General features: G+C 49.6%; 2 protein-coding genes across 7 annotated transcripts in view; one reads left to right on the top strand and one right to left on the bottom strand.

Annotated features, from left to right (window-relative positions):
- Positions 1 to 719: 719 nt before the first annotated feature.
- Positions 720 to 27,875, bottom strand: part of LOC132380914 (immunoglobulin superfamily member 11-like) — a 31,257-nt gene continuing 4,101 nt past the window's right edge. Inside the window, exons 3-8 of one of the 6 annotated variants that reach the window (XM_059949854.1) lie at positions 22,996 to 23,200; positions 20,575 to 20,730; positions 19,934 to 20,053; positions 19,547 to 19,692; positions 8,652 to 8,750; positions 720 to 912 (exon numbers count right to left, since the gene is read on the bottom strand). In XM_059949854.1, coding sequence (XP_059805837.1) covers positions 8,658 to 8,750; positions 19,547 to 19,692; positions 19,934 to 20,053; positions 20,575 to 20,730; positions 22,996 to 23,200 — 720 coding nt within the window. In that variant the 3' untranslated portion in view covers positions 720 to 912; positions 8,652 to 8,657. Of the gene's footprint in view, positions 1,709 to 8,651; positions 8,751 to 11,425; positions 11,718 to 14,622; positions 14,932 to 19,340; positions 19,476 to 19,546; positions 19,693 to 19,933; positions 20,054 to 20,574; positions 20,731 to 22,995; positions 23,201 to 27,875 lie in introns of those variants that run through there. The other 5 variants (XM_059949853.1, XM_059949851.1, XM_059949852.1 and 2 more) reach the window with 5 other exon arrangements.
- Positions 14,950 to 18,712, top strand: LOC132380915 (zinc finger and SCAN domain-containing protein 5B-like). The gene is made up of 2 exons (XM_059949858.1): positions 14,950 to 17,284; positions 18,166 to 18,712. The coding sequence occupies exon 2, from the start codon at positions 18,218 to 18,220 to the stop codon at positions 18,695 to 18,697; it is 480 nt and encodes a 159-aa protein (XP_059805841.1). The 5' UTR covers positions 14,950 to 17,284; positions 18,166 to 18,217; the 3' UTR covers positions 18,698 to 18,712.

Below are 27,875 nucleotides of genomic sequence, written 5' to 3' on the forward strand. Positions count from 1 at the left end.
GTTGCCTCCCTGGTGCCAGGTTCAGGGATGTCTTGGAGCGAGTCCATGCCATTCTCAAGGGTGAGGGTGTACAGCCAGAAGATATGATACATATTAGCACCAATGACATAGGTAGACAAGCTGAGGAGGTCAGGAAGAGGGATTTTAGGAAGCTAGGTAGAAAGCTGAGAAACAGGACCTCCGGGTAGTAGTTTCAGGATTGCTCCTGGTACCACATGCCAGTGAAGGTAAGAATAGGATAATTTGGCAGGTGAACGTGCGGTTGAGGAACTGGGACAGGGGTTTAGATTTATGGATTATTGGGATCTCTTCTGGGAAAGGTATGACCTATACAAAAGGGATGAGTTACATCTGACCCTGGAAGGTGGGGTCCAATATCCTTGAAGGCAGGTTGGTTAGAGTAGTTTGGATGGGTTTAAACTAATTTGGCAGGGGGTTGGGAATTGGTGTGATGGTGCTGAAGATGAAGAATTAGTATTTAGAATTTATTTAAATCCATCCCACAACATCAGAGTAAAAATCTTTATGATTCCATCACAGTGTACAGACATGTGAATTTATAAATCAAATGGCATGTAGAAAGAAACTATCCCATAGCCTGTTGGTCCTGGCTTTAATGCTGTGGTACTGTTTGCTAGACGGAAGCATCTGAAACAGTTTATGGTTGGAGTGACTGGTCTCCCCGATGATCTTCCATGCCTTCTTTCTGCACCTGCTGCTGGAAATGTCCTCAGTGGAGGTAAGTTCACATCCACAGATATGCTGGGCTGTCCATACCACTCTCTGCAGTGCCCAGCAATCACTGGTGTCGTCCCCGTACCAGGCAGTGACACAGCCAGTCAGGATGCGCTCAATGGTGCCCAGTAGAAGGTCTTGAGGATTTGGGGGCTCGTGCCGAACTTCTTCAGTCACCTGAGGTGGAAGAGACGCTGTTGTGCTTTTTTTGTCACAAAGCCGTAGTTGATTTACAAACAGGCAATGTGTAGTGAGGTCCCTGGCATTGAGAGGCAGATAATAGGGCAAAAATGCTGTCAACAGGATGACAAAAGGCAGACAAATCAAAAAAGGTGAATACAGGACTAAAGGATTTTTATTTGAATACGCGCAGTATACAGAATAAGGTAGATGAATATGTAGCACAGTTACAGATTGGAAAGTATGATGCTGTAGCAATCACTGAATAATGGCTGAAAGAAGTTTACAGCTGGGGGTTTAATGTCCAAGAATAAACATTGCATTGAAAGGATAGGCAGGAAGGCAGAGGGTTGACATGGCTCTGTTGGTAAAAAATGAAATCAAATTATTAGAAAGAGGTGACATAGGGTTGGAAGGTGTTGAATTGTTGTGGATAGAGCTAAGGAACTGCAAGGGTAAAAAGATTCTATGGAGTTGTAACAGACCCCAAAATAGTAGTAAGGATATGGTCTACGAGTTACAAAAGGAGATAAAAGATGCATGCCAAAAGGGCAATGTTACAAAAGTCATGGAGGATTTTAATATGCATGAGATTGGGAAAAGCAGGTTGATGCGGGATTCCAAGAGGGGGAATTTCCAGAGTGTCTTCAAAATGCTTTTTAGAGCAGCTCATGGTTGAGCCCATTAGGTGGTCAGCTGTAATGGATTAGGCCATGTGTAATGAACTGGAATTGATTAGAGAGCTTAAGTAATAGAACCCTTCGGGGTAAGTGATAATATGATCGAATTCACCCTGAAATTTGAGAAGGAGAAACTAAAATTAGATAGAAACATAAAAATCCTACAGCACAATACAGGCCCTTTGGCCCACAAAGCTGTGCCTAACATGTCCTTACTTTAGAAATTACCTAGGGTTACCTATAGCCCTCTATTTTTCTGAGCTCCATTAACCTGTCCAGGAATCTCTTAAAAGATCCTATTGTATCCACCTCCACCACCGTTGCCAGCAGCAAATTCTACACACTCACCACTCTCTGCGTAAAAAAATCTTACCCCTGACATCTCTTCTGTACCTACTTTCAAATACCTGAAAACTATGCCCCCTCAATCTAGCCAATCCAGCCCTGGGAAAAAGCCTCTGACTATCCACACTATCAATGCCTCTCATCATATTATACACCTCTATCAGGTCACCTCTCATCTTCCGTCACTCCAAGGAACAAAGGCTAAGTTCACTCAACCTATACTCATAAGACATGCTCTCCAATCCAGGCAACATCCTTGTAAATCTCCTCTGCACCCTTTCTATAGTTTCCACATCCTTCCTGCAGTGAGGTGACCAGAACTGAGCACAGTACTCCAAGTGGGGTCTGACCAGGGTCCTATATAGCTGCAACATTACCTCTTGGCTCCTAAATTCAATCCCATGATTGATGAAGGCCGATGCACCGTATGATTTCTTAACCACAGAGTAAACCTGCAAAGCAGCTTTGAGTGTCCTATGGACTCGGACCCCAAGATCCTTCTGATCCTCCACACTGCCAAGAGTCTTACCAATAATACTATATTCTGCCATCATATTTGACCTTTGAAAATGAAGCACCTCACACTTATCTGGGTTGAACCCCATCTGATGCACCATCAATAAATCTCAGAGACAAGAGGCGAGATATAGGCTTTTATTGGCTGAAAGAAAGAACAAGCAGCAATTGACCACCACACTACATCCTGGAGACTGATGCCGGGGCTCAGGCTCCAATCGCCTTTATACCGGGGTCTGTGGGAGGAGCCAAAGGAGCAGTCAGCAGGGGGGTGTGTGTCCAGACAGGTATCTGTAGTTCACCACACCATCTACCACTTCTCATCCCAGTTTTGCATCCTATCAATGTCCTGCTGTAACCTCTGACAGCCCTCCGCACTATCTACAACTCCTCCAAACTTTGTGTCATCAGCAAATTTACTAACCCATCCTTTCACTTCTTCATCCAGCTCATTTATAAAAATCACAAAGAGTGGGGGTCCCAGAACAGATCCCTGAGGCACACCACTGGTGACCGACCTCCATGCAGAATATGACCCATCTACCACTGTTTGCCTTCTGTGGGAAAGCCAGTTCTGGATCCAAAAGCAATGTCCCCTTGGATCCCATGCCTCCTTACTTTCTCAATAAGCCTTGCATGAGGAACCTTATCAAATGCCTTGCTGAAATCCATTTACACTACATCTACTGCTTTACCTTCATCAATATGTTTAGTCACATCCTCAAAAAATTCAATCAGGCTTGTAAGGCACAACCTGCCTTTCACAAAGCCATGCTGACTATTCCTAATCATATTATGCCTCTCCAAATGTTCATAAATCTTGCCTCTCAGGATCTTCTCCATCAACTTACCAACCACTGAAGTAAGACTCATTGGTCTATAATTTCCTGAGCTATCTCTACTCTCTTTCTTGAATAAGGGAACAACATCTATAACCCTTCAATCCTCAGCAACCTCTCCCATCCCCATTGATGATGCAAAGATCATTGCCAGAGGCTCAGCAATCTCCTCCCTCACCTCCAACAATAGCCTGGGGTCCATCTCGTCCGGTCCTGGTGACCTATCCAACTTGAAGCTTTCCAAAAGCTCCAGCACATCCACTTACTTAATGTCTACATGCTCAAGCTTTTCAGTCTGCTGTAAGTCATCCCTACAATTGCCAAGGTCCTTTTCTGTAGTGAATACTGAAGCAAAGTACTCATTAAGTACCTAATGTACCAGTATTACAGTGAAGTGAAGGAAATTATAGAGACATGAGAGAGAAGCTGGCCAGAATTGACTGGAAAAGAATGCTGGCATGTATGACGGCACAGGAGCAATGGCTGGAATTTCTGAAAGCATTTCAGAAGGCACAGGGTATATACATCCCAAAGAGGAAGAAGAATTCTGAGGGCAAGATGATACAACCATGGCTAATAGGGGAAATTAAAGCCAACATAATAGCCAAAGAGGGAGCATATAATGGAGCAAAAATTAGTGGGAAGTTAGATGATCGGGAAGCTTTATAAAACTAATAAAAGGCAACAAATTTTTTTTAGAAGATAAATAAACAATAGATGCAGAAGAAGACCATTAGGCCCTTCGAGCCTGTACAGCCATTTTGAGATCATGGCTGATCAACTACTATCAATACCCGGTTCCTGCCTTGTCCCGATATCCCTTGATTCCCCTATCCATAAGATACCTATCTAGCTCCTTCTTGAAAGCATCCAGAGAATTGGCCTCCACTACCTTCCGAGGCAGTGCATTCCAGACCCCCATAACTCTCTGGGAGAAGGAGTTTTTCCTTAATTCTGTCCTAAATTACCTAGCCCTCATTCTCAAACCATGCCCTCTGGTACTGGACTCTCCCAGCATCTGGAACATATTTCCTGCCTCCATCTTGTCCAATCCCTTAATAATCTTATATGTTTCAATCAGATCCCCTCTCAATCTCCTTAATTCCAGTGTGTACAAGTCCAGTCTCTCTAACCCCTCTGCATAAGACAGTCCAGACATCCCAGGAATTAACCTCGTGAATCTACGCTGCACTTCCTCTACAGCCAGGATGTCCTTCCCTAACCCTGGAGACCAAAACTGTACATAATACTCCAGGTGTGGTCTCACCAGGGCTCTGTACAAATGCAAGAGGATTTCCTTGCTCTTGTACTCAATTCCCTTTGTAATAAAGGCCAACATTCCATTAGCCTTCTTCACTGCCTGCTGCACTTGCTCATTCACCTTCAGTGACTGATGAACAAGGACTCCTAGATCTCTTTGTATTTCTCCTTTACCTAACTCTACACCGTTCAGATAATAATCTGCCTTCCTGTTCTTACTCCCAAAGTGGATAACCTCACACTTATTCACATTAAATGTCATCTGCCAAGTATCTGCCCACTCACTCAGCCTATCCAAATCACCCTGAATTCTCCTAACATCCTCATCACATGTCACACTGCCACCCAGCTTAGTATCATCAGCAAATTTGCTGATGTTATTCTCAATGCCTTCATCTAAATCGTTGACGTAAATTGTAAACAGCTGTGGTCCCAATACCGAGCCCTGTGGCACACCACTAGTCACCACCTGCCATTCCGAGAAACACCCATTCACCGCTACCCTTTGCTTTCTATCTGCCAACCAGTTTTCTATCCATGTCAATGCCTTCCCCCCGATGCCCTGAGCTTTGATTTTATCCACCAATCTCCTATGTGGGACCTTATCAAATGCCTTCTGAAAATTGAGGTACACTACATCCACTGGATCTCCACCGTCTAACTTCCTGGTTACATCCTCAAAAAACTCCAACAGATTAATCAAGCATGATTTACCCTTGGTAAATCCATGCAGGGTTGGCTCAATCCTATCACTGCTATCTAGATTTGCCACTATTTCATCTTTAATAATGGACTCTAGCATCTTCCCCACCACCGATGTCAGGCTGACAGGTCGATAGTTCTCTGTTTTCTCCCTCCCTCCTTTCTTAAAAAGTGGGATAACATTAGCCATTCCAAGATGGAATACGAAAGTATACTAGCCAGTAATATTAAAGTGAATACTAAAATTTTCTTCAGATACATGAAGTGTAAAAGAGAGGCAAGGGTGGATATCGGACCAATGGAAAACTATGCTGGAGAGGAAGAAATAAGGACGAGGATATGGCAGACAAACTGAGTAAGTATTTTGCTTTGGTCTTCACTGTGGGGAAACACAAGCACTATGATGGAAGTTCCAGGTGTCACAGGGCATGAAGCGTGTGAAGTTACCATAAATAGAGAGAAGGTTCTTGGGAAACTGAAGAGATAAGTCACCTGGACCAAATGGCATACTCTCTCAGCATTCTGAAAGAGGTGGATGAAGAGACTCTGGAGGCTTTAGTAATGATTCCAGAAGACTGAAATATTGCAAATGTCACTCCACTCTTCAAGAAAGGAGAAAGGTAGAAGAAAGGAAATTATAGCCAGTTAGTCTGACCTCAGTGGTTAGGAAGATGTTGGAGTCAATTGTTAAGGATGTGGTTTTGGGGTACTTGGAGGCACATGATAAAATAGGCCATAGTCAGCATGGTTTTCTCAAGATTGACAAATCTCTTGGAATTCTTTGAAGAAGCTACAAGCCTGATAGACAAAGGAGAATTGGTTGATGTTGTGTATTTGAATTTTCAGAAGGCCTTTGACAAGTTGCCACACATGAGGCTGCATAACAAGCTACAAGCCCATGGTATAACAGGAAAGATTCTGGCATGGATAAAGCAGTGGCTGATTGGCAGGAGCCAAAGAATGGGAATAAAGGGAGCCTTTTCTGGTTGGCTGCCAGTGACTAGTGGTGTTCCACAGTTTTGGGACCAATTCTTTTCATATTATATGTCTACGATTTGAATGATGGGATTGATGGCTTTGTGGCTAAGTTTACGGACAATACAAAGATCAGTGGAGAAGTGGGTAGTTTTGAGGAAGTAGAGAGGCTACAGAAGGAGTCAGACATTAGCAGAATGGGCAAAGAAGTGGCATATGAAATACAGTGTTGGAAAGTGTATGGTCATGCACTTCAGTAGAAGAAATAAGAGCAGATTATTTTCTAATTGGAGAAAAAATTCAAAAATTGGTGGTGCAAAGGGTCTTGGGTCCCCATGTAGGATTCCCTAAAAGGTAATTTGCAGGTTGAGTCAGTGGCGAGGAAGGTAAATGCAGTGATAGCATTTATTTCAAAAGGACTAGAATATAAAAGCAAGAATGTAATGTTGAAGCTTTTTAAAGCACTGGTGAGGCCTCATTTGGAGTATGGTGGGCAGTTTCAGGCCCGTTATCTAAGAAAAGTTGGGCTGACATTAGAGAAGTTCTAAAGAGGTTCACAGAAATGTTTCCAGGATTGAATGGTATGTCATATGAAGAGCCTTTGATGGCTCTGTTGCTATATTCACTAGAATTCAGAAGAATGAGGGGTGACCTCATTGAAACCTATCAAATAGTGAAAGACCTTGATAGAGTGGATGTGGAGAGGTCATTTCCTATGGTGGGAGAGTCACAACAGAGGACACAGCCTCAGAATAGAGGGTTGTCTTTTTAAGCAGAGATGAGGAGGAATTTCTTTAGCTAGGGAGTGGTGAATCTGTGGAGTTTTGTTACCACAGGCAGCAATGGAGACCAAGTTATACGGTATATTTAAAGCAGAGGTTGATGAATACTTGATTGGTCAGGCATGAAGGGATATGGAGAGAAGGAAGAATATTGGGGCTGAGAGAGAAGATGGATCAGTGATCTTGAAATGGTGGAGCAAACTCGATGGGTCAGGTGGCCTAATTCTGCTCCTCTATCTTATTGTCTTATGGTATAACCTATTCAGCCTTTCCCTAGAACTCAGGTCATCAAGCCCCAGCAATATCCTTGTAAATTTTCTCTGCACTCTTTAAATCTTAGTTACATCTTTCCTATGGGTAGGTAACCAAAACTGCACACAGTACTCCAAATTAGGCCTTGCCAACATCTTATAAAACTTCAACATAACATCCCATTTCCTGTACCCAGTACTTTGATTTATGAAGGCTAATGCACTGAAAGCTTTCTTTACAATCCCATCTACCTATGATGCTACTTTCAATGAATTATGGATCTGTATTCCCTGATTCCTTTGTTCTCCCGCACTCCCCAGTGCCCTACTGCTCACCTGTAGAACCTACCTTGGCTGGCCTTAAGAAAGTGCAACACCTTGTACTTGTCTGCCAATTTCATCTGCCAATTTTCAGCCCATTTTTTTCCAGCTGGTCTAAATCCCGCTGCAAGCTCTGATAGTCTTCCTTGCTGTCCATTACACCCCCAATCTTGGTGACATCCACAAATATGCTGATCCAGTTGACCACGTTATCATCCAGATCATTAATATACATGAGAAACAACAACAGACTCAACATTGATCCCTGTGGCACAACACTAGTCACAAGCCTCCAGTCAGAGAGGCAACCATCTACTACCACTCTCTGGCTTCTCCCACAAAGCCAATGTCTAATCCAATTTACTACTTTGTGTTGAATTCCAAGGGACCGAACTATCTTGACCAACCTGCTATGCTAATCCTTGCCAAATGTCCTGCTAATATCCATATAGACAATACCCGTGACCTTGTCTTCATCATCTTTCCTGGTAACTTCCTTGAAGACTTCTCTAAGATTGGTTAGACATGACCTACCACACACAAAGCCACGTTGACTATCCCTAATCTGTCCTTGTCTATCCAAATAATCATATATCTGGTCCCTTAGAATACTTTCCAATAACTTTCCCAGTACTGATGTCAGGCTCACCAGACTATCATTTCCTAGTTTATTTTTAGAGCCTTTCTTAAACAACAGAACATTAGCTATCATCCAAACCTCTGGCACTTCACCTGTGGCTAAGGATGTTTAATATTTGTGGTGAACTACATATACCTGTCTGGACACGCCCCCCCAGCTGACTGTTCCTGTGGCTCCTCCCACAAATCCTGGTATAAAGGCGATTGGAGACACCACCCCAGCCTCAGTCTCCAGGATGTAGTGTGGTGGTGAATTGCTGCTTGTTCTTTCTTCCAGCCAATAAAAGCCTATATCTCACCTCAAGTCTCCGAGAGTTATTGATGGTGCATCACTATTTCTGCTGGGGCCCCTGCAATGTCTGTACCAGCCTCCCACAGGGAGGGAACTCCTTGTCAGGCTGTAGGGATTTATCCATCCTAATTTACCTCAAGTCAGCAAACACCTCCTCCTCTATAATCTGTGTATGGTCCATGATCTCGCTGCTGCTTTGCCTCACATCTGGATGTCTGCAGGTCAGGCAGCATCTACGGAAACAAGTACAGTCTCCTGAGTAAATAGATGCAAAAAAATCCATATAAGATCTCCTCCATCTCTTTCAGCTCCATGGACAGATTACCATTTTGACCCTTGCTATCTTTTTGCTTTTAATACTGTACACCCTTTAGGATTCTCCTTCAGCTTGTCTGCTAGAGCAATCTCATGTTTTCTTTTAACTCTCCTGATCTCTTTCTTAAGTGCTTTCTTTTTATACTCCATAAGTACCTCGTTTGATCCTATCTGCCTATACCCGTTATGTACCTCCTTCTTTTTCTTAACCAGAACCTCAATATCACTCGAAACCTGTTATCCTTGCCTTTTATTACTACAGAAATATACAAACTCTGTATTTTCAAAATTTCACTTTTGAAGACCTCCTGCTTACCAAGTACACACATAAAATGCTCGAGGAACCCAGCTGGTCAGACAGCATCTATGGAAACAAGTACAGTTGACGTTTTGGCCCGAAACCATTTAGCAGGACTGCTGAAGGGTTTTGGCCCAAAATGTCAACTGTACTTGTTTCTATAAATGCTGCCTAGCCTGCTGAGTTCCTCCAGCATTTCGTGTGTGTTGCTCGGATTTCCAGCGTCTGCAGATTTTCTCTTGTTTGAGATTTGATTACCAAGTACTCCTCCGCTAGTCCCAGTCCACACTTGCCAGATCATTTCTAATACCACCAAAATTGGCCTTTCTCCAATTTAGAATCTCAACCTGGGGATCATACCTATCCTTCTCCATAATTACCTTAAAACTAATGGCGTGATGATCACTAGATGCAAAGTGTTCCCCTACACAAACTTCTGTCACCTGCCCTGTCTCATTCCCCAACAGGAAATCAAGTATTGCAGTCTCTCTCACTGGGACTTCTATATACTGAAACTGTCCTGAACACATTTGTCAAACTTTGTCCCATCTAGTTCTTTTACAATACATGGAAATTTACAACACATTACGGGCCCTTAGCCCACAATGTGCCAGCCATGTAACCTACTCTAGAGGCTGCCTAGAATTTCCCTCGAGCATAGCCCTCTATTTTTCTAAGCTCCATGTACCTGTCTAAGAGTCTCTTAAAAGACCCTATTGTATCCGCCTCCACCACCATCACTGGCAGTGCCTTCTGTACACCCACCAATTTCTGTATGAAAAACTTACCCCTGACATCCCCTTGGTACCTATTTCAAACACCTTAAAGCTATGCCCCCTTATGTTAGCCATGGGAGTCCCATTCAATATGTGAAAATTTGAAATTGCTATAACGACCTGATGTTTCTTGCAATGTACTGCAAATTGTCTACAAATTTGTTCTTCTAAATCCTGTGGACTGTTGGTTGGTCTATAATATAATCCCATTTATGTGGTCATATCTTTTTATTCCTCAGTTATACCCAGAAAGTCTCATTAATGGCTACAATATCATAATTACAAATGTTGATCCATGTCCTGTTCACCCTTCCACTTAAGAATGCTGAGGATTTGATCTGAGATGTCCCTGACCCCAGCACCTGGGAAACAAAGTACCATCCAGGAATCTTGTTCTTGTCCATAGAACCTTCTTTTGGTTCCCGTAACTAATGAATACCCTGTCACCACACCTTGCCTCTTCTCTTCCCTTCCTTTCTGAGCCTCAGAACCAAACTCAGTTCCAAAGACCTGACCGCTGTGATCTTCCTCTGTTGGGCATTCCCCCATAACAGTATCCAAAGTGATATATCTGTTGTTGAGGGGTTGGCCACAGGGGTACTCTGCACTGGCTGCCTATCCCCTTTTCTCCTCCTGATGGTCACCCAGTTACATGTCCTGCACCTTGGGTGTAACTGTCTCCCGGTATGTCCTATCTATCACCCCATCAGCCTCCTGAATGATTCAGAGTTCATCCATTTCCAACTCCAACTGCTTGACGTGGCCTGTTAGAAGCAGCATTTTGTGACACGCAAAATGTCAATCTCAATCTAATCTCAAACGAATCCCACAACCCCATTGTATTTTTACACAGCTCTCAGATGATCCCAAATTAATTGCACTACCCCCAGTCTCCCAGAGTTCTCTAACAATCTGAAACTACCTGCTCTGTCCTCACAGCCTGACATGAATTCCCAAACACATCCCGCTGTACCCACAGAGCTGCATCAGTTCCAAATAAACCATTCTCTCTCTCCTCTGTTCCACGTCAGTTCTGTTACCCCACTGCCCTGTGTCTCTGTGATCCCCTGCCCTACCCCTCCACATTTGACACCATCTCTCTGTCCAATGCGCAGGAGGACACAGCCCTCTGACCCCAGAATCCACACACCCTCCTGAATGATTCAGAGTACACCCTGCTGTGTGCACAGTCTCTTCAACTGCAGTGTCTGCAGGAAGACGTTCATCCATACCAGCAAGCTGGCCAGGCACTAGTGCAGCCACCAGTGAAACAGGAAGTGAGGGGATGTCTTTTCCACTCCCTCTCCCTCTCCCCAGAGCCCACCCTAGTGTAACCCGCTGGGTCCCCTCAGGCTCGCTCAGCTCGTTTCGTCTGGGGGAGCAGCCTTCGGCCCCGCCAAACTGGGTAATCAGCTGGTGTGATGTCCCCGCCTCGCCCAAAAACAGTCAGTACACCATAAGCGATTAAATGAGTACAATTTATAAAGGTTACTATAACTAAGTGATTAATAACAGTACAGTATATATGAAGAGAAAAAAAATAAAGAAAAGGCGCCAAACTTATCAAAGTCCAAACCACTTCGTGCACAACCATTGGAGCTCAATTACTGAAGTCTTCTGGCCACCATCCGATCCCCTCCGAACTCCTTGACTCGCAGCTCAGGACCCTCCGAGCTCCTCGACTCGCAGCTCAGGACCCTCCGAGTGGTCAACCAAGCACATCTAGCTTCATCCCCCCTCCTCGGATCCTCGCCCAGCTTACAGCATTGCGTCCTCTCTCTCGACCCCCTCGCGCCAATCTGCCCAAAAGCCTGTCAACAAAAGCTTACAGACTCAGAAGAAAGAACATTAATCCCCATTTGGTTTACAAAGGAATACCATTCTCGTTATCAGTAAATTAGCATTCCTGCTAGTTAACAAAAAGAAGAAACCCTCTTTACACTCTCCCTCCACCAAGTAAAAGTCATGTCCTCATGACTACTAAATAACTCGCCACCTTTCCTGCCAACACACCGTAACCCAAGCACAAACAGTGACATCTCCTCCCCACACAGTAAACCTCACGCCCTGTTCCTCAGGCACTACTGAGGCCAACTATCTGGGAGTTCCCTAACCCTTCTGAGGCCTCCGTACCCCCTCACCTAAACCCTTCAGGCTCGGACACAACTGGAGATACCTTGGGCCCACTACCAACTCTTCTCTCAACCTCTCACTCATGCCCCACACTGCACACAGCTAACCCTCCTCCGCTACACCTGACTCAATGGGAGAAGGGCCAAAGGTCTCTTCCTCAATCGAGGGAAAGTCAGCAAAAGGCAGCATGTACCACACATCCAGCACATCATCCATCGAATCTGTATTCTTCCTCATTTCTGTGATCGGTAGCTGCTGTTTGATCTTCTCCAAATGGAAGCACGTGGCCTGCACTGCTCCTGCAGTCTCTTCAGCCTCCTGTTCAGTATTCACTGCAGCTTTTTCTTCCTCATGACTTCTTCCAGATCAACTTTCAGGTTTTGCACTTCATTTGAACTGTCGATGGTCATCTTCAGGTTCCCTTCAAGCTTCCACTTCTCTCTTCTGAGATTCGTCTGTAATTTCTTCACCCCCACAAACTCCCCTCTCCGGGTTCTCAGTTTGCTATTACCCTCAGTCAGACAACTTTCTTCATTCTCTCCTACTTGTAAGTCTTCCGAATGGTTCCAGATCACTTTCTCCAGTCTCTCCGTCTTCATTTCAAACTTGATTCCGTAGAGACAGTCACTCACGAGCTGCGACCTTCGCCAGCCCTGGCACGTGTCCAGAAAACACTTTAACTTGGTAGTTCTCAGCTGCTCCTGCAACGACCTCACTTCATATTCTCCTGAGGCAAATCCAAATACCAAGAGATCACCCACATACACCAAAACTCCAAACGCCTCCACATCCCCTATGGTCTTCCATCTGCCCCGCAGGAAGGTTGCAAGGGCTCCAGATATGCCTTGTGGCATCTTTTCAGACCCGAAGACTCCTAGGGAATGTATAACGGCCGTCTTCTCCTTGTCGGCCCCACTCATCGGGATCTGGCAACATCCACTCTTCAGATCCAGCACCTTAAACCACATTGCACCACTCAGACAGGCCATCGCCTCTCCGGCCCTCAGGGCCATATTCTGGTCACTGACAGTGCGCCTCTTCAACGCAATATAATCCACACACACGCAGCCTACGTCTTCCACGGCTGTAGGGGCCAGTCGCCACAACCTCTCTCTCTCCGAGGTGTCTTCAGCAGTCAACTCCCCTCCCTCGTGATATTTCACAGCGTCCACTAAGAGGGTCTCACCCTCAGATACTTCCCCCAGGCCGTACCACCACTGGCTCTTGTTTGAATTCGGTATCAGCCCAATGCTGCTACACACGTCCGCACATGCAGCTCGAAACTCTGGGTGCATCGACAATGCCTCCAAACAGTGCTCACCCGCCTCCTCCGGGCAGGCCCCCAAGCGAACCAGCAGGATATTGGTTCTCTCTAGAAAAGAAACGCTGCCCGTCTCAACAGGGTCCGGACACATCAGCATTAACGATTCATGAACCTCAGTCTCCTCCACATTTGCCTCTAAGAACTCCATTTTCACTGACCAACAACCGTTGTCTGGATAATCACCGGCACTGGTACCCCGAATCTCCAATGTCCTTAATGTCGTCAAGGGTAAATGCTTCCAATAACGGTTATGAAACAAACTGTACAGCAACTTAACCGGCGCCCCGGTGCCGAGGATGGCTTTAACTTGACTTCCATCCATCCGTAACAACACCTGTGCGCATGGCCCCTCTAAGCCTTCAGGAATAGAGTCTATTCCTTTCGGGAGTTCCTTGGTACATTGCTGGGACCGTGCTCCCCCAGAGACCCCAAGCCGTTCCCCCACTGGGCCTCCTCTAAGTTTCCCGACACCTCTCGAATCAACGGAACAACTGATCCCCTTGGCACCACAAGCAATTTATCTGCCCCCCTAAGCAAAAAGGGATACCCTAAAAACTTCCCACCAATCTCCTGCCACGGATATGATAAGCCCCCCAGCTGCGGTATTTGACTTCCAGTCGAACCACACGCATTTTCCCACACTTTCCCAGAACTGGCAGCGGTCACTTCGAGGTCATTGCGCCCGACAGTTCTAACAAAGTCACCAGCCTGCCTACTCAAACTTTCAACCCGTCCCTGTCGCTTTTCCTCAGCCAAGCACTGCCACTCACCCAACAACTGAGGGGTCCGCTCCGCCCACGCCTCCGCCCCTTTAGGGCTGGACATTATTCCAACAACCGGGCGGAGCTCACCACTGCTGAAACATCCCAACCTGTCACTCCTCAATCTCCAAACAGTACGGACAGCCCATGGTCCCACCGCCATTTCGTCAGCACTAGTCGGAACTCGAACAACGACCTCCAGGCTACCAGCAGCAACCACCCCACCCAACATACACGCAGTGATAACCAGCAATCGCACACCCACAAAGGCACACCAGCTCTTCGCCGCAGACACAATTTAAAGAAGGCGATCATACAGCTTCCACAGAAATCAACCCCGGACGAGCACCCCACAATGTAACCCCCTGGGTCGCCTCAGGCTCGCTCAGCTCGTTTCGTCTAGGGGGAGCAGCCTTCGGCCCCGCCAAACTGGGTAATCAGCTGGTGTGGATGCTGTGTGATGTCCCCGCCTCGCCCAAAAACAGACAGTACACCATAAGCGATTAAATGAGTACAATTTATAAAGGTTACTATACAGTATATATGAAGAGGAAAAAAAATAAAGAAAAGGCGCCAAACTTATCAAAGTCCAAACCACTTCGTGCACAACCGTTGGAGCTCAATTACTGAAGTCCACTGGCCACCATTCGATCCCCTCCGAACTCCTCGACTCGCAGCTCAGGACCCTCCGAGTGGTCAACCAAGCACATCTAGCTTCATCCCCCCTCCCTTTGGGGTCCGATCCTCGCCCAGCTTACAGCATTGCGTCCTCTCTCTCGACCCCCTCGCGCCGATCTGCCCAAAAGCCTGTCAACAAAAGCTTACAGACTCAGAAGAAAGAACATTAATCCCCATTTGGTTTACAAAGGAATACCATTCTCGTTATCAGTAAATTAGCATTCCTGCTAGTTAACAAAAAGAAGAAACCCTCTTTACAGTAGATTCAGAGAGAGATGTCCAACTCTGGAGGATAGAGATAGAGAGCATGAGAGATCCCACTTCAACAAGGGGAGAGACAGAGACAGCCCCTGATGCAGTGAGACCACTTGATGACTCCCATCTTTGCTCAAGTCATGACCTCTGAATGGATCTTCAGCAATAAAGACTGAGCAGCATCTCCGGCTTCTAACGTGTCTCTGTATGCCCCTCCACAGTCTCATCTTCCCGTTTCACACTCTCTCCCCTCCCTCTCACAGGCCAGGGGTAAGAAAGAGTGTGTGAGCAGTATGTCCTTGGACAGGGTTAGAGGTGACAGGGCTAAAACTAACAGAACTCCAGGATCCACAATCTACCCAAAAGCTCTGGTGGTCACCAGAACACCACTAGTCACTGGAACTCCACTGGTCATTGGCAACCAACCAGAAAAGTCCCCATGTATTCCCACCCTTTGCCTCCTCCCAGACAACCTTTCCTTCTATCTGCGCCAGTGTATTTCCTGTAATATCTTGGCCTTTAGCTTGATGAGCAGCGTCATGAGTGGTACCTTGTCAAAGGCCTCCTGCAAACTTAAGTAAACAACATTCACTGACTCTCCTTTGTCTACCCTGCCTGTTATTTCTCAAGAATTCCAACAGATTTGTCAAGCAAGATTTCACCTTAAGAAAACCATGCTGATTACAGCCTATTTTATCACGCGTCTCCAAGTAACTTGACACTTCATCCTTAATAATACACTGTAACATCTTCCCAACTACTGAAGTCAGGCTAACTGGCCTATAATTTCCTTCTTCTGCTTCCCTCCCTCTTAAAGATTGGAGTATAATTTGCTTTTTTCCTGACCTCCAGAACCATTCTAAAATCTAGTGATTCTGCAAAGGTCTTTACTAATGCCTCCACAATCTCTTCAGCCATCTCTTTCAGAACTCTGAGTTATAGTCCATCCGGTCCAGGTGATTTATTTACCTACAGAACATTCAGCTTCCCAAGCAGCTTCTCCTTAGTAATTGCAATACACTCAATTCCAGCCCGATATTCTCAAATATCTGGTATGCTGTTTCCCTCTTCAACAGTGAAGACTGACACAAAATATTTGTTGAGTTTGTCTGCTATTACTTTGTTCCCCATTACTACCTCTTCAACATCATTATCCTGCAGGCTGATGTCCACTCTCACCTCTTTTCTACTCCATATATCTGAAAAACATGTTGGTGTCCTCTTTTATATTATTGACTTGTTCACCTTCATATTTTATTTTTTCACTCCTTGTCTTTTTAATTGCCTTCTGTTGTCTTTTAAAAGCTTCCAAATTCTCTAGCTTCACTTCACAGTAATTTTTGATTTATTAAATGTCCTCTGTTTTTGACTTTCCTACCAGCCACAGTTGTCTCAATTTCCCTTTAGAATGCTACTACTTTGGAATCCATCCACCCTGAACTTTCCAAATTTCTCCCAGAAACTCCAGACATTGCTGCTCTACTATCATCTCTGCTAGTGTCCCCTTCCAATTAACTTTGGCCAGCTCCTCTCTCATGCCCTTGTAGTACCTTTTATGCCATCATAATACAAGGAGCAGGATGGAGGTTGAGGCCGAGAAGAAAATTGGATCAGCCATGATGAAATGGAGAGCAGACTCGATGAGCCAAATGGTGTAATTCTTCTAAATTTTATGGTCTAATGCCTCTAACATTTACTCTGCCTTGGTTCACAAATCATATCCTGGTCCATAACGATTGCAAAGCTAATTGAATTAGACTATAAAATATTTGTTCATTAATGCAAATATCTAATCAGCTAATCTCGTGGCAGCAATTCTATGCATAAGAGCATGCAGAAGTTGTTAAGAGGATCAGTTACTTTCAGAACAAACATCAGAATGGGAAGGAAATGTGATCTAAGTGACTTTGATTGTTGGTGCCAGACGGGTGGTTTGAGTATCTCAGAAACTGCTGATCTGGCATTTTCGTGTACAACAGTCTCTAGAGTTTACAGAGGATGGTGCAAAAAAAACCAAAAAAGACATCCAGTGTGTGGCAGTTCTATGGTTGAAAATGCCTTGTCCAAGAGAGGTAACAGGAGAATGGCCATACTGGTTCGAGCTGACAGGAAGGTGACAGTAACCATGCGTTACAACAGTGGTGTGCGGAAGAGCATCTCTGAACGCACGTCGCGTTGAACCTTGAAGTAGATGAGTTACAGCAGCAGAAACTCAGCGGCTCCTTCAGTAAGTACCCGCTGTACTAAACTCATTGAATGCAGATCAATAAAGGAAGCTTTCTTGGACATATTTCATGAATTCCATCCTGTCCAAACCTTTAACACTATATTAAGGAGGTTAAATCTTCTACTAATACTCTCCTATTCTGATCACAGCTAGTTGTAAATCTATCCCTTTCTCCGCTCTCCACAGCCGTGTCGAATCAAATGAATCCCACGTTCTTCCTTGATAGTCCAGTCTCTCATCCCCGTGTCAATTCCAAACTAATCCAACTTCCCCATTCTCTTTCCACAGTGTTCTAAGACGATCCCAAATAATTGCGCTGTCCCAGAGTTCTTTAACAATCTAAAACTAATTGCATGCCCTGCTCTTTCCCCACAGTATGGCATGAATTCCCAAACGAATCACACTGTATCCTCAGAGCTGCATAACTTCCAAATAAATCGCAGTAATCCATTCCCTCCGTCCCGCGTCAGTCCCCTCATTTTATTGCCCCGCTCTCAACCCTCGTCCTGCGCCGCACTTAGAAACAGAAAAACTACAGCACAATACAGGCCCTTCGGCCCACAAAGCTGTGCCGAACATGTGACAACCTTAGACAACCTTAGAACTACCTCGGCTTTACCCATAGCCCTCTATTTTTCTAAGCTCCAGGTAGCCATCCAGGCGTCTCTTAAAAGACCCTATCAGTTCCGCCTCCAGCAGCCCATTCCACTCACCACTCTGCGTAAAAAACTTACCCCTAACATCTCCTCTGTACCCACCTCCAAGCACCTTAAAACTGGGCCCTCTCGTGCTAGCCATTCAGACCTGGGGAAAAGCCTCTGACTATTCATTTCGCCCCGACTCTGTAACCCCTTAGCGCCTGACACCATCTCTCTGGTCAGCAGGCGGACGGAGCCCTCAAACCCCAGGTTCTATTGGAAGATCCGTCGCGGGATGCTTAAGGAGGAAGAGGAGTTTGAGGGTGCCCGGCAACGACAGGGAGGGAGGGCAGACCCGCTGCGTCCCGGGCACGGTGCCGCCTCCCTGCCAATTGCGCAGTCTGCGCTCGTGGCTTCCCTGGAACATGGGCAAGCGGCCTTTCGCGTGAACGTCTGCGAAAACCGCTTCAACCGGACCAGCAACCTTCGGCGACACCGGGGCCAGCGGCCGCTGGAGTGTGGCACATGTCCCCGCCGTTTCTGCGTCACTGAGGACCTGCTGCGCCATCGCCGGGCCCGTGTGGCTGAGCGCCCCTTCCAATGCGGCGCCTGCAGCAAGCGCTTCTGTCGGTTAGCCGTGTTGCAGGTACACCAACGCTACAACTCTGGGGAGCGGCCCTACCCGTGCGTCCATTGTGCCAAACGTTTCCCCGCTGCCAGCGGCCTTTCGCTTGTCCCGACTGCACCAAGCGCTTCTACACCGCCAGCAAGCTAGATGTGCACCGGAAGATCTACACCTGAGAGAGGCCCTTCGCCTGCCCCAAAGGCATCATGCGCTTCTACACCGCCGGCAAACTGAGGCGGCACCAGAGAACCCACCCCACTGCGCTTAGCCCTTTCACTTTCGCCCACACCAGCGACTTGGTCAGCAACCAGCTCTCGCACCGATGAGGCGGGGGTGGGGTGGTTGAGGGACAAGTATTTTCCTCTCCCTCTCTCCGGAACCCACCACAGGGGCAGAGAGAGTCGTCCAACTCCCGGGAAAAGAGGGAGACAGAGAGGAAGAGGGAGGGAGACATCCCTGTTCTGGGAGAAGCTGGCCCCTGGCGCAGAGAAACCACTCGAATGCTCCCACTCTTCGTTCGCTTCCGTCGGGTCTCCTGTACGGATCTAGTGTATTAAATAAAAGCTGAGCAGAGCATCTCCACCATGCGAGTCCTAACGTGTCTCCGCCCATCACGGTTCCCGCCACCCTCATCTCCAACCACCCCACCCCTCCTCCAACTCCCAGACCGTGGATGTCAGGTGGTTGGAGCGCAGGGGTAGGGTAGGGGGTGCAGATACAAACGGCAACACCATGTCCACAGTCTGTTCTTTAATCTCACGCCTTTCTTTGGAGGATCCTGTCGGAGAGAATTGCCTGTGTGCTCTCCGTGACTCCTGGGCGTCTTGGGGAGGGGGTGGGGGGAGCTGGAAGAGGCAAACCCTCACATGGCCTCAAGTGATCGGCGAATGGAGGGTCCGCTATCTGGTGTGATGGGGGGAGTTTCAGCCTGGGTAGAGAAGAGAGCAATGCTCAGATCGGAGAGGATACAATCCGCGGAGAGCTCACAGCCGGACTGACCTGCAGAGCTGCTGCCCAGAATCCAGACCGCGGCTCCTTGTTCCTCGAGTGGAGCCACAGGATGATTCCAAACAAGGTGACGATAATCACCCCCATGGTCAGTGTGATGCCTATCGCAGTCGCCATTCCGTGGACACTCTCCTGGACTGGAAAGGATAGCACAGAATGATCCCAGTCAACAACTACCGTCCGCACAACCAACGGACCCCACCCCGTCTCATTCACTTCCACTGTCCACACTCCCAACGGGCCCAACCCCTTCCCATTCACTCCTACCGTCTGCACCCCCAAAGAGACCCATCCCTTCCCATTCAATCCTAACGGATCCCACCCTTTCCCATACCCTCCACCTGTCCAACAATGTTCCCAAGATGGCCGTATACGCACAGATTTTCAGTATCAGTTCCACGGAACATCTGTCTGATCCCAGGTCATTGGAGGCGATGCAGAGGTAGACACCGGAACTGTCCACCGAGAGATTCTGTATGATCAACGTTCCTTGAGAAGCTGCAGGGGGAATGGATTGAGTGAAGCTCCCACTCTACTATCTTATCACACACTTTCAGGATACGGGTCAGATAAACAGTGAAACTCCCTCGACACTGTCCCATCACATACTCCCAAGACACGGGTCAGACACAGAGTGAAGCTCCCCCTACACTGTCCCATCACACACTCCCAGGACACGGGTAGGACACAGAGTGAAACTCCCTCTACACTGTCCCATCACACACTCCCAAGACACGGGTCGGACACAGAGTGAAACTCCCTCTACACTGTCCCATCACACACTCCCAGGACACGGGTCGGACACAGAGTGAAACTCCCTCTACAGTGTCCCATCACACATTCCCAGGACACGGGTCGGACACAGAGTGAAACTCCCTCTACAGTGTCCCATCACACACTCCCAGGACACGGGTCGGACACAGAGTGAAACTCCCTCTACACTGTCCCATCACACACTCCCAGGACACGGGTCGGACACAGAGTGAAACTCCCTCTGCACTGTTCCATCACACACTCACTGTGTGAGGAGTTGAGCATCTGGTTCCTATTGGAGTCCACCCTCCACCAGCTGTACATGGGAGCTGGGTTGCCGGTGGATGAGTCGCAAGTGAGGATCACGCTGCCTCCAAGCACCTCCTCCCCCTCCATTGCACAATTGGGGTGTGTGGGAGCATCTGTGAAGGACAGGACAACCCATCACTTACTGCATAACACACATATCTCTCTCCCTCACCCTCTCGTCCACCCACACCCTCATGCTCCCTCCTCGCTTTCCCTCTCCCTTCCTGCCTCCCTCCTTCTGACCCTCTCTCATTCCTTCTCCATCTCTCTCTCCCTCTCCTCCACCCACACCCTCCCTCTCCCCTCTCTCCTTCTCACCCGCCCCTTCTCTTTATTGTCTCTATTCTGTCCTTTTCTCACTCATTGCCACTCTGTGCCTCCCAAATGCCTCAATCTACCACTCCATCAACTCCCTTACATTCTTCACTCCCATTTCCCATTCCTTCCCTCCCACCCATCCACCCTACCCCTTCATTCCTTCCCCTCCCTCTTCTTCTCCCATGCTAATTGTCCCACCCTCCCTTTTCACCTTCTCCCTTTCCTTATTCAACTTCTTGCCACGCCCCTCGCCTCTCCTATATCTCCCCTCTTGCCACACTCTCCCTTTCTTCACCCTCACGCTGCTCACTCTTTTAGCCCTCCCTGTGCCACTCCATCTCTCTCCCCAATGTCCTTTCTGCTGCCCTCTCATTTTCATAATAACCGTTTGCTTTCTTCGTTACTCCCTCTCACCCAAAACCTTCTCCTTCTCCTCTCCCCTCACCCAATCTCTCATTCTCCTCCTCTCCCCTCACCCGATCTCTCATCCTCCTCCTCTCCCCTCACCCGATCTCTCATCCTCCTCCTCTCCCCTCACCCGATGTCTCATCCTCCTCCTGTCCCCTCACCCAAAATCTCATCCTCCTCCTCTCCCCTCACTCGATCTCTCATCCTCCTCCCCTCCCCTCACCCGATCTCTCATCCTCCTCCTCTCCCCACCCAAAATCTCATCCTCCTCCTCTCCCCACCCAAAATCTCATCCTTCTCCTCTCCCCACCCAAAATCTCATCCTCCTCCTCTCCCCTCACTCGATCTCACATCCTCCTCCTCTCCCCTCACCCGATCTCTCATCCTTCTCCTCTCCCCTCACCCGATCTTTCATCCTCCTCCTCTCCCCACCCAAAATCTCATCCTCCTCCTCTCCCCTCACTCGATCTCTCATCCTCCTCCCCTCCCCTCACCCGATCTCTCATCCTCCTCCTCTCCCCTCACTCGATCTCTCATCCTCCTCCCCTCCCCTCACCCGATCTCTCATCCTCCTCCCCTCCCCTCACCCGATCTCTCATCCTCCTCCTGTCCCCTCACCTGAAACCTCATCCTCCTCCTCTCTCCTCACCTGAAACCTCATCCTTCTCCTCTCCCCTCACCCAAAACCTCCTCCTCCCCCTCACCCGATCTCTCATCCTCCTCCTCTCCCCTCACCCTAAACATCATCCTCCTCCTCCCCCCACCCAAAATCTCATCCTCCTCTTCTCCAATAGATCGCTCATCCTCCTCCTCTCCCCTCACCAGATCTTTCATCCTCCTCCCATCCCCTCACCCATTCTCTCATCCTTCTCCTGTCCCCTCACCCGATCTCTCGTCCTCCTCCTCTCCCCTCACTCGATCTCATCCTCCTCCTCCCCTCACTCGCTCTCATCCTCCTCCTCCCCTCACCCGATCTCTCATCCTCCTCCTGTCCCCTCACCTGAAACCTCATCCTCCTCCTCTCCCCTCACTCGCTCTCATCCTCCTCCCCTCACCCGATCTCTCATCCTCCTCCTGTCCCCTCACCCGATCTCTCAACCTTCTCCTCTCCCCTCACACCTGATCTCTCATCCTCCTCCTCTCCCTCACCCAAAGTCTCATCCTCCTCCCATCCCCTCACCTGATCTCTCATACTCCTCCTCTCCCTCACCCGATCTCTCATTCTCCTCCTCTCCCCTCACTGTCCCCCACACGCTCTCTCACACACACACCCTCCCCCACACATATGCAATCCCCCCACACCATCCCACATACAACCTCCCCCACACATAAACACTCCCAAATCACACTGACACACACACCCCAACATTCTTTCCTTCCACCCACCCCCACATACACAGGTACACACACATACCCACCACACTCTCACACACCCTCTCACTCTCGTTAGTCCATTCCTTGTTCACTCCATCATATTCCACTTTCACCACTTATCAACATATCTCTTCCTCCTCCAGCTCTCTGACCACTCCCTCCCCCTCACACCCTCTTTCCCATCCCCCCCATCTTCCTCCAACCAGTTGTCTCCCCTTTCATTCCTCGCACCATCTGCTCCTGTCCACTGTCTATGTCTCCCCTACCCTAGGACACACCCAGGACGTGCAGAGTGATGGTCTGGATACGGGAGTGGTGGGCACTGGCGGGGTTGATGGCGACACACTGGTAGAGCCCCGCGTCTTCCTGCTGCACCCTCTCTATGCCAACACTGCCACTCCGAGTGGGATGGTCGGCAAATCTGGCCCGTGATCCAGTGCCCCAGGGGCTTGTGATCACCACTCCATCCTGAAACAGAATCACCTGTGGGTAAAAGACACATTAAGACCAGGGGATGGCAGTGGAATTAGACAGGGGTGGGGAGTAAGGGCCAGTGGGATTAGATGGGGGTGTGGGGGAGTGAGTGTCCGTGGGATTAGATGGGGATGTGGGGGAGTGAGGGTCAGTGGGATTTGATGGGGGTTTGGGGGAGTGAGGGTCAGTGGGATTAGATGGGGGTGTGGGGGAGTAAGGGCCAGTGGGATTAGATGGGGGTGTGGGAGTGAGTGTCAGTGGGATTAGAAGGGGGTGTGGGGGAATGAGTGTCAGTGGGATTAGATGGGGGTGTGGGAGTGAGTGTCAGTGGGATTAGAAGGGGGTGTGGGGGAATGAGTGTCAGTGGGATTTGATGGGGGTGTGGGGGAGTGAGGGTCAGTGGGATTAGATGGGGGTGTGTGGGAGTGAGGGTCAGTGGGATTAGATGGGGGTGTGTGGGAGTGAGGGTCAGTGGGATTAGATGGGGGTGTGTGGGAGTGAGGGTCAGTGGGATTAGATGGGGGTGTGGGGGAGTGAGGGTCAGTGGGATTAAATGGGGGTGTGTGGGAGTGAGGGTCAGTGGGATTAGATGGGGGTGTGGGGGAGTGAGGGTCAGTAGGATTAGATGGGGGTGTGTGGGAGTGAGGGTCAGTGGGATTAGATGGGGGTGTGGGGAATGAGTGTCAGTGAGATTAGATGGGGGTGTGGGGGAGTGAGTGTCATTGGGATTAGATGGGGGTGTGGGGGAGTGAAGGTCAGTAGGATTAGATGGGGGTGTGTGGGAGTGAGGGTCAGTGGGATTAGATGGGGGTGTGGGGGAATGAGTGTCAGTGGGATTTGATGGGGGTGTGGGGGAGTGAGGGTCAGTGGGATTAGATGGGGGTGTGGGGAATGAGTGTCAGTGAGATTAGATGGGGGTGTGGGGGAGTGAGTGTCATTGGGATTTGATGGGGGTGTGGGGGAGTGAGGGTCAGTGGAATTAGATGGGGGTGTGAGGGAGTGAGGGTCAGTGGGATTAGATGGGGGTGTGGGGGACTGAGGGTCAGTGGGATTAGATGGGGGTGTGGGGGAGTGAGTGTCAGTGGGATTAGATGGGGGTGTGGGGGAGTGAGTGTCAGTGGGATTAGATGGGGGTGTGGGGGAGTGAGGGTCAGTGGGATTAGATGGGGGTGTGGGGGAGTGAGGGTCAGTGGGATTAGATGGGGGTGTGTGGGAGTGAGGGTCAGTAGGATTAGATGGGGGTGTGTGGGAGTGAAGGTCAGTGGGATTAGATGGGGGTGTGGGGGAATGAGTGTCAGTGGGATTTGATGGGGGTGTGGGGGAGTGAGGGTCAGTGGGATTAGATGGGGGTGTGGGGAATGAGTGTCAGTGAGATTAGATGGGGGTGTGGGGGAGTGAGTGTCATTGGGATTAGATGGGGGTGTGGGGGAGTGAAGGTCAGTGGGATTAGATGGGGGGGTGGGGGAGTGAGGGTCAGTGGGATTAGATGGGGGTGTGGGGAATGAGGGTCAGTGGGATTAGATGGGGTTGTGGGGGGAGTGAGGGTCAGTGGGATTAGATGGGGGTGTGGGGGAGTGAAGGTCAGTGGGATTTGATGGGGGTGTGGTGGAGTGAGGCTCAGTGGGATTAGATGGGGGTGTGGGGGAGTGAGGGTCAGTGGGATTAGATGGGGGTGTGTGGGAGTGAGGGTCAGTGGGATTAGATGGGGGTGTGGGGGAATGAGTGTCAGTGGGTTTTGATGGGGGTGTGGGGGAGTGAGGGTCAGTGGGATTAGATGGGGGTGTGGGGGAGTGAGTGTCATTGGGATTAGATGGGGGTGTGGGGGAGTGAAGGTCAGTGGGATTAGATGGGGGTGTGGGGGAGTGAGGGTCAGTGGGATTAGATGGGGGTGTGTGGGAGTGAGGGTCAGTGGGATTAGATGGTGGTGTGTGGGAGTGAGGGTCAGTGGGATTAGAAGGGGGTGAGAGGGAGTGAGTGTCAGTGGGATTTGATGGGGGTGTGGGGGAGTGAGGGTCAGTGGAATTAGATGGGGGTGTGTGGGAGTGAGGGTCAGTGGGATTAGATGGGTGTGTGGGGGAGTGAGTGTCAGTGAGATTAGATGGGGGTGTGGGGGAGTGAGGGTCAGTGGGATTTGATGGAGGTGTGGGGGAGTGAGTGTCAGTGGGATTAGATGGGGGTGTGTGGGAGTGAGTGTCAGTGGGATTTGATGGGGGTGTGGGGGAGTGAGGGTCAGTGGAATTAGATGGGGGTGTGTGGGAGTGAGTGTCAGTGAGATTAGATGGGGGTGTGGGGGAGTGAAGGTCAGTGGGATTAGATGGGGGTGTGGGGGAGTGAGGGTCAGTGGGATTTGATGGGGGTGTGGGGGAGTGAGTGTCAGTGAGATTAGATGGGGGTGTGGGGGAGTGAGGGTCAGTGGGATTAGATGGGGGTGTGGGGGAGTGAGGGTCAGTGGGATTTGGGGGTGTGGGGGAGTGAGGGTCAGTGGGATTTCATGGGGGTGTGGGGGAGTGAGGGTCAGTGGAATTAGATGGGGGTGTGAGGGAGTGAGGGTCAGTGGGATTAGATGGGGGTGTGGGGGACTGAGTGAGGGTCAGTGGGATTAGATGGGGGTGTGGGGGAGTGAGTGTCAGTGGGATTAGATGGGGGTGTGGGGGAGTGAGGGTCAGTGGAATTAGATGGGGGTGTGGGGGAGTGAGGGTCAGTGGGATTTGATGGGGGTGTGGGGGAGTGAGGGTCAGTGGGATTAGATGGGGGTGTGGGGCAGTGAGGGTCAGTGGGATTAGATGGGGTTGTGGGGGAGTGAGGGTCAGTGGGATTTGATGGAGGTGTGTGGGAGTGAGGGTCAGTGGGATTAGATGGGGGTGTGGGGCAGTGAGGGTCAGTGGGATTTGATGGGGGTGTGGGGGAGTGAGGGTCAGTGGGATTTGATGGGGGTGTGGGGGAGTGAGGGTCAGTGGGATTAGATGGGGGTGTGGGGGAGTGAGGGTCAGTTGGATTAGATGGGGGTGTGGGGGAGTGAGGGTCAGTGGGATTTGATGGATGTGTGGGGGAGTGAGGGTCAGTGGGATTAGATGGGGGTGTGTGGGAGTGAGGGTCAGTGGGATTAGATGGGGTGTGGGGGAGTGTTGGTCAGTGGGATTAGATGGGGGTGTGGGGGAGTGAGGGTCAGTGGGATTAGATGGGGGTGTGGGTGAGTGAGGGTCAGTTGGATTAGATGGGGGTGTGGGGGAGTGAGGGTCAGTGGGATTTGATGGATGTGTGGGGGAGTGAGGGTCAGTGGGATTAGATGGGGGTGTGGGGGAGTGAGGGTCAGTGAGATTTGATGGGGGTGTGGGGGAGTGAGGGTCAGTGGGATTTGATGGATGTGTGGGGGAGTGAGGGTCAGTGGGATTAGATGGGGGTGTGTGGGAGTGAGGGTCAGTGGGATTAGATGGGGTGTGGGGGAGTGTTGGTCAGTGGGATTAGATGGGGGTGTGGGGGAGTGAGGGTCAGTGGGATTAGATGGGGGTGTGGGGGAGTGAGGGTCAGTTGGATTAGATGGGGGTGTGGGGGAGTGAGGGTCAGTGGGATTTGATGGATGTGTGGGGGAGTGAGGGTCAGTGGGATTAGATGGGGGTGTGGGGGAGTGAGGGTCAGTGAGATTTGATGGGGGTGTGGGGGATTGAGGGTCAGTGGGATTAGATGTGGGTGTGGGGGAGTGAGGGTCAGTTGAATTAGATGGGGGTGTGGGGGAGTGAGGGTCAGTGGTATTTGATGGATGTGTGGGGGAGTGAGGGTCAGTGGGATTAGATGGGGTGTGGGGGAGTGAGGGTCAGTGGGATTAGATGGGGGTGTGTGGGAGTGAAGGTCAGTAGGATTTGATGGGGTGTGGGGGTGTGAGGGTCAGTGTGGATTTGGTGGGGGTGTGCGGGAGTGAAGGTCAGTGGGATTAGATGGGGGTGTGGGGGAGTGAGGGTCAGTGGGATTAGATGGGGGTGTGGGGGAGTGAGGGTCAGTGGGATTAGATGGGGGTGTGGGGGTGTGAGGGTCAGTGTGGATTCGGTGGGGGTGTGTGGGAGTGAAGGTCAGTGGGATTAGATGGGGGTGTGGGGGAGTGAGGGTCAGTGGGATTAGATGGGGGTGTGTGGGAGTGAGGGTCAGTGGGATAAGATGGGGGTGTGTGGGAGTGAGGGTCAGTGGGATTAGATGGGGGTGTGGGGGAGTGAGGGTCAGTGGGATTAGATGGGGGTGTGTGGGAGTGAGGGTCAGTTGGATTAGATGGGGGTGTGTGGGAGTGAGTGTCAGTGGGATTAGATGGGGGTGTGTGGGAGTGAGGGTCAGTGGGATTAGATGGGGGTATGGGGGAATGAGTGTCAGTGGGATTAGATGAGGGTGTGTGGGAGTGAGGGTCAGTGGGATTAGATGGGGGTGTGGGGGAGTGAGTGGCAGTGGGATTTGATGGGGGTGTGGGGGAGTGAGGGTCAGTGGGATTAGATGGGGGTGTGTGGGAGTGAAGGTCAGTGGGATTAGATGGGGGTGTGGGGGAGTGAGGGTCAGTGGGATTAGATGTGGGTGTGGGGGATTGAGGGTCAGTGGGATTAGATGGGGGTGTGGGGGAATGTGGATCAGTGGGATTAGATGGGGGTGTGTGGGAGTGAGTGTCAGTGGGATTAGATGGGGGTGTGTGGGAGTGAAGGTCAGTGGT

This window comes from Hypanus sabinus, chromosome 25 (assembly GCF_030144855.1).
Source record: "Hypanus sabinus isolate sHypSab1 chromosome 25, sHypSab1.hap1, whole genome shotgun sequence".
Lineage (NCBI taxonomy): Eukaryota > Metazoa > Chordata > Chondrichthyes > Myliobatiformes > Dasyatidae > Hypanus > Hypanus sabinus.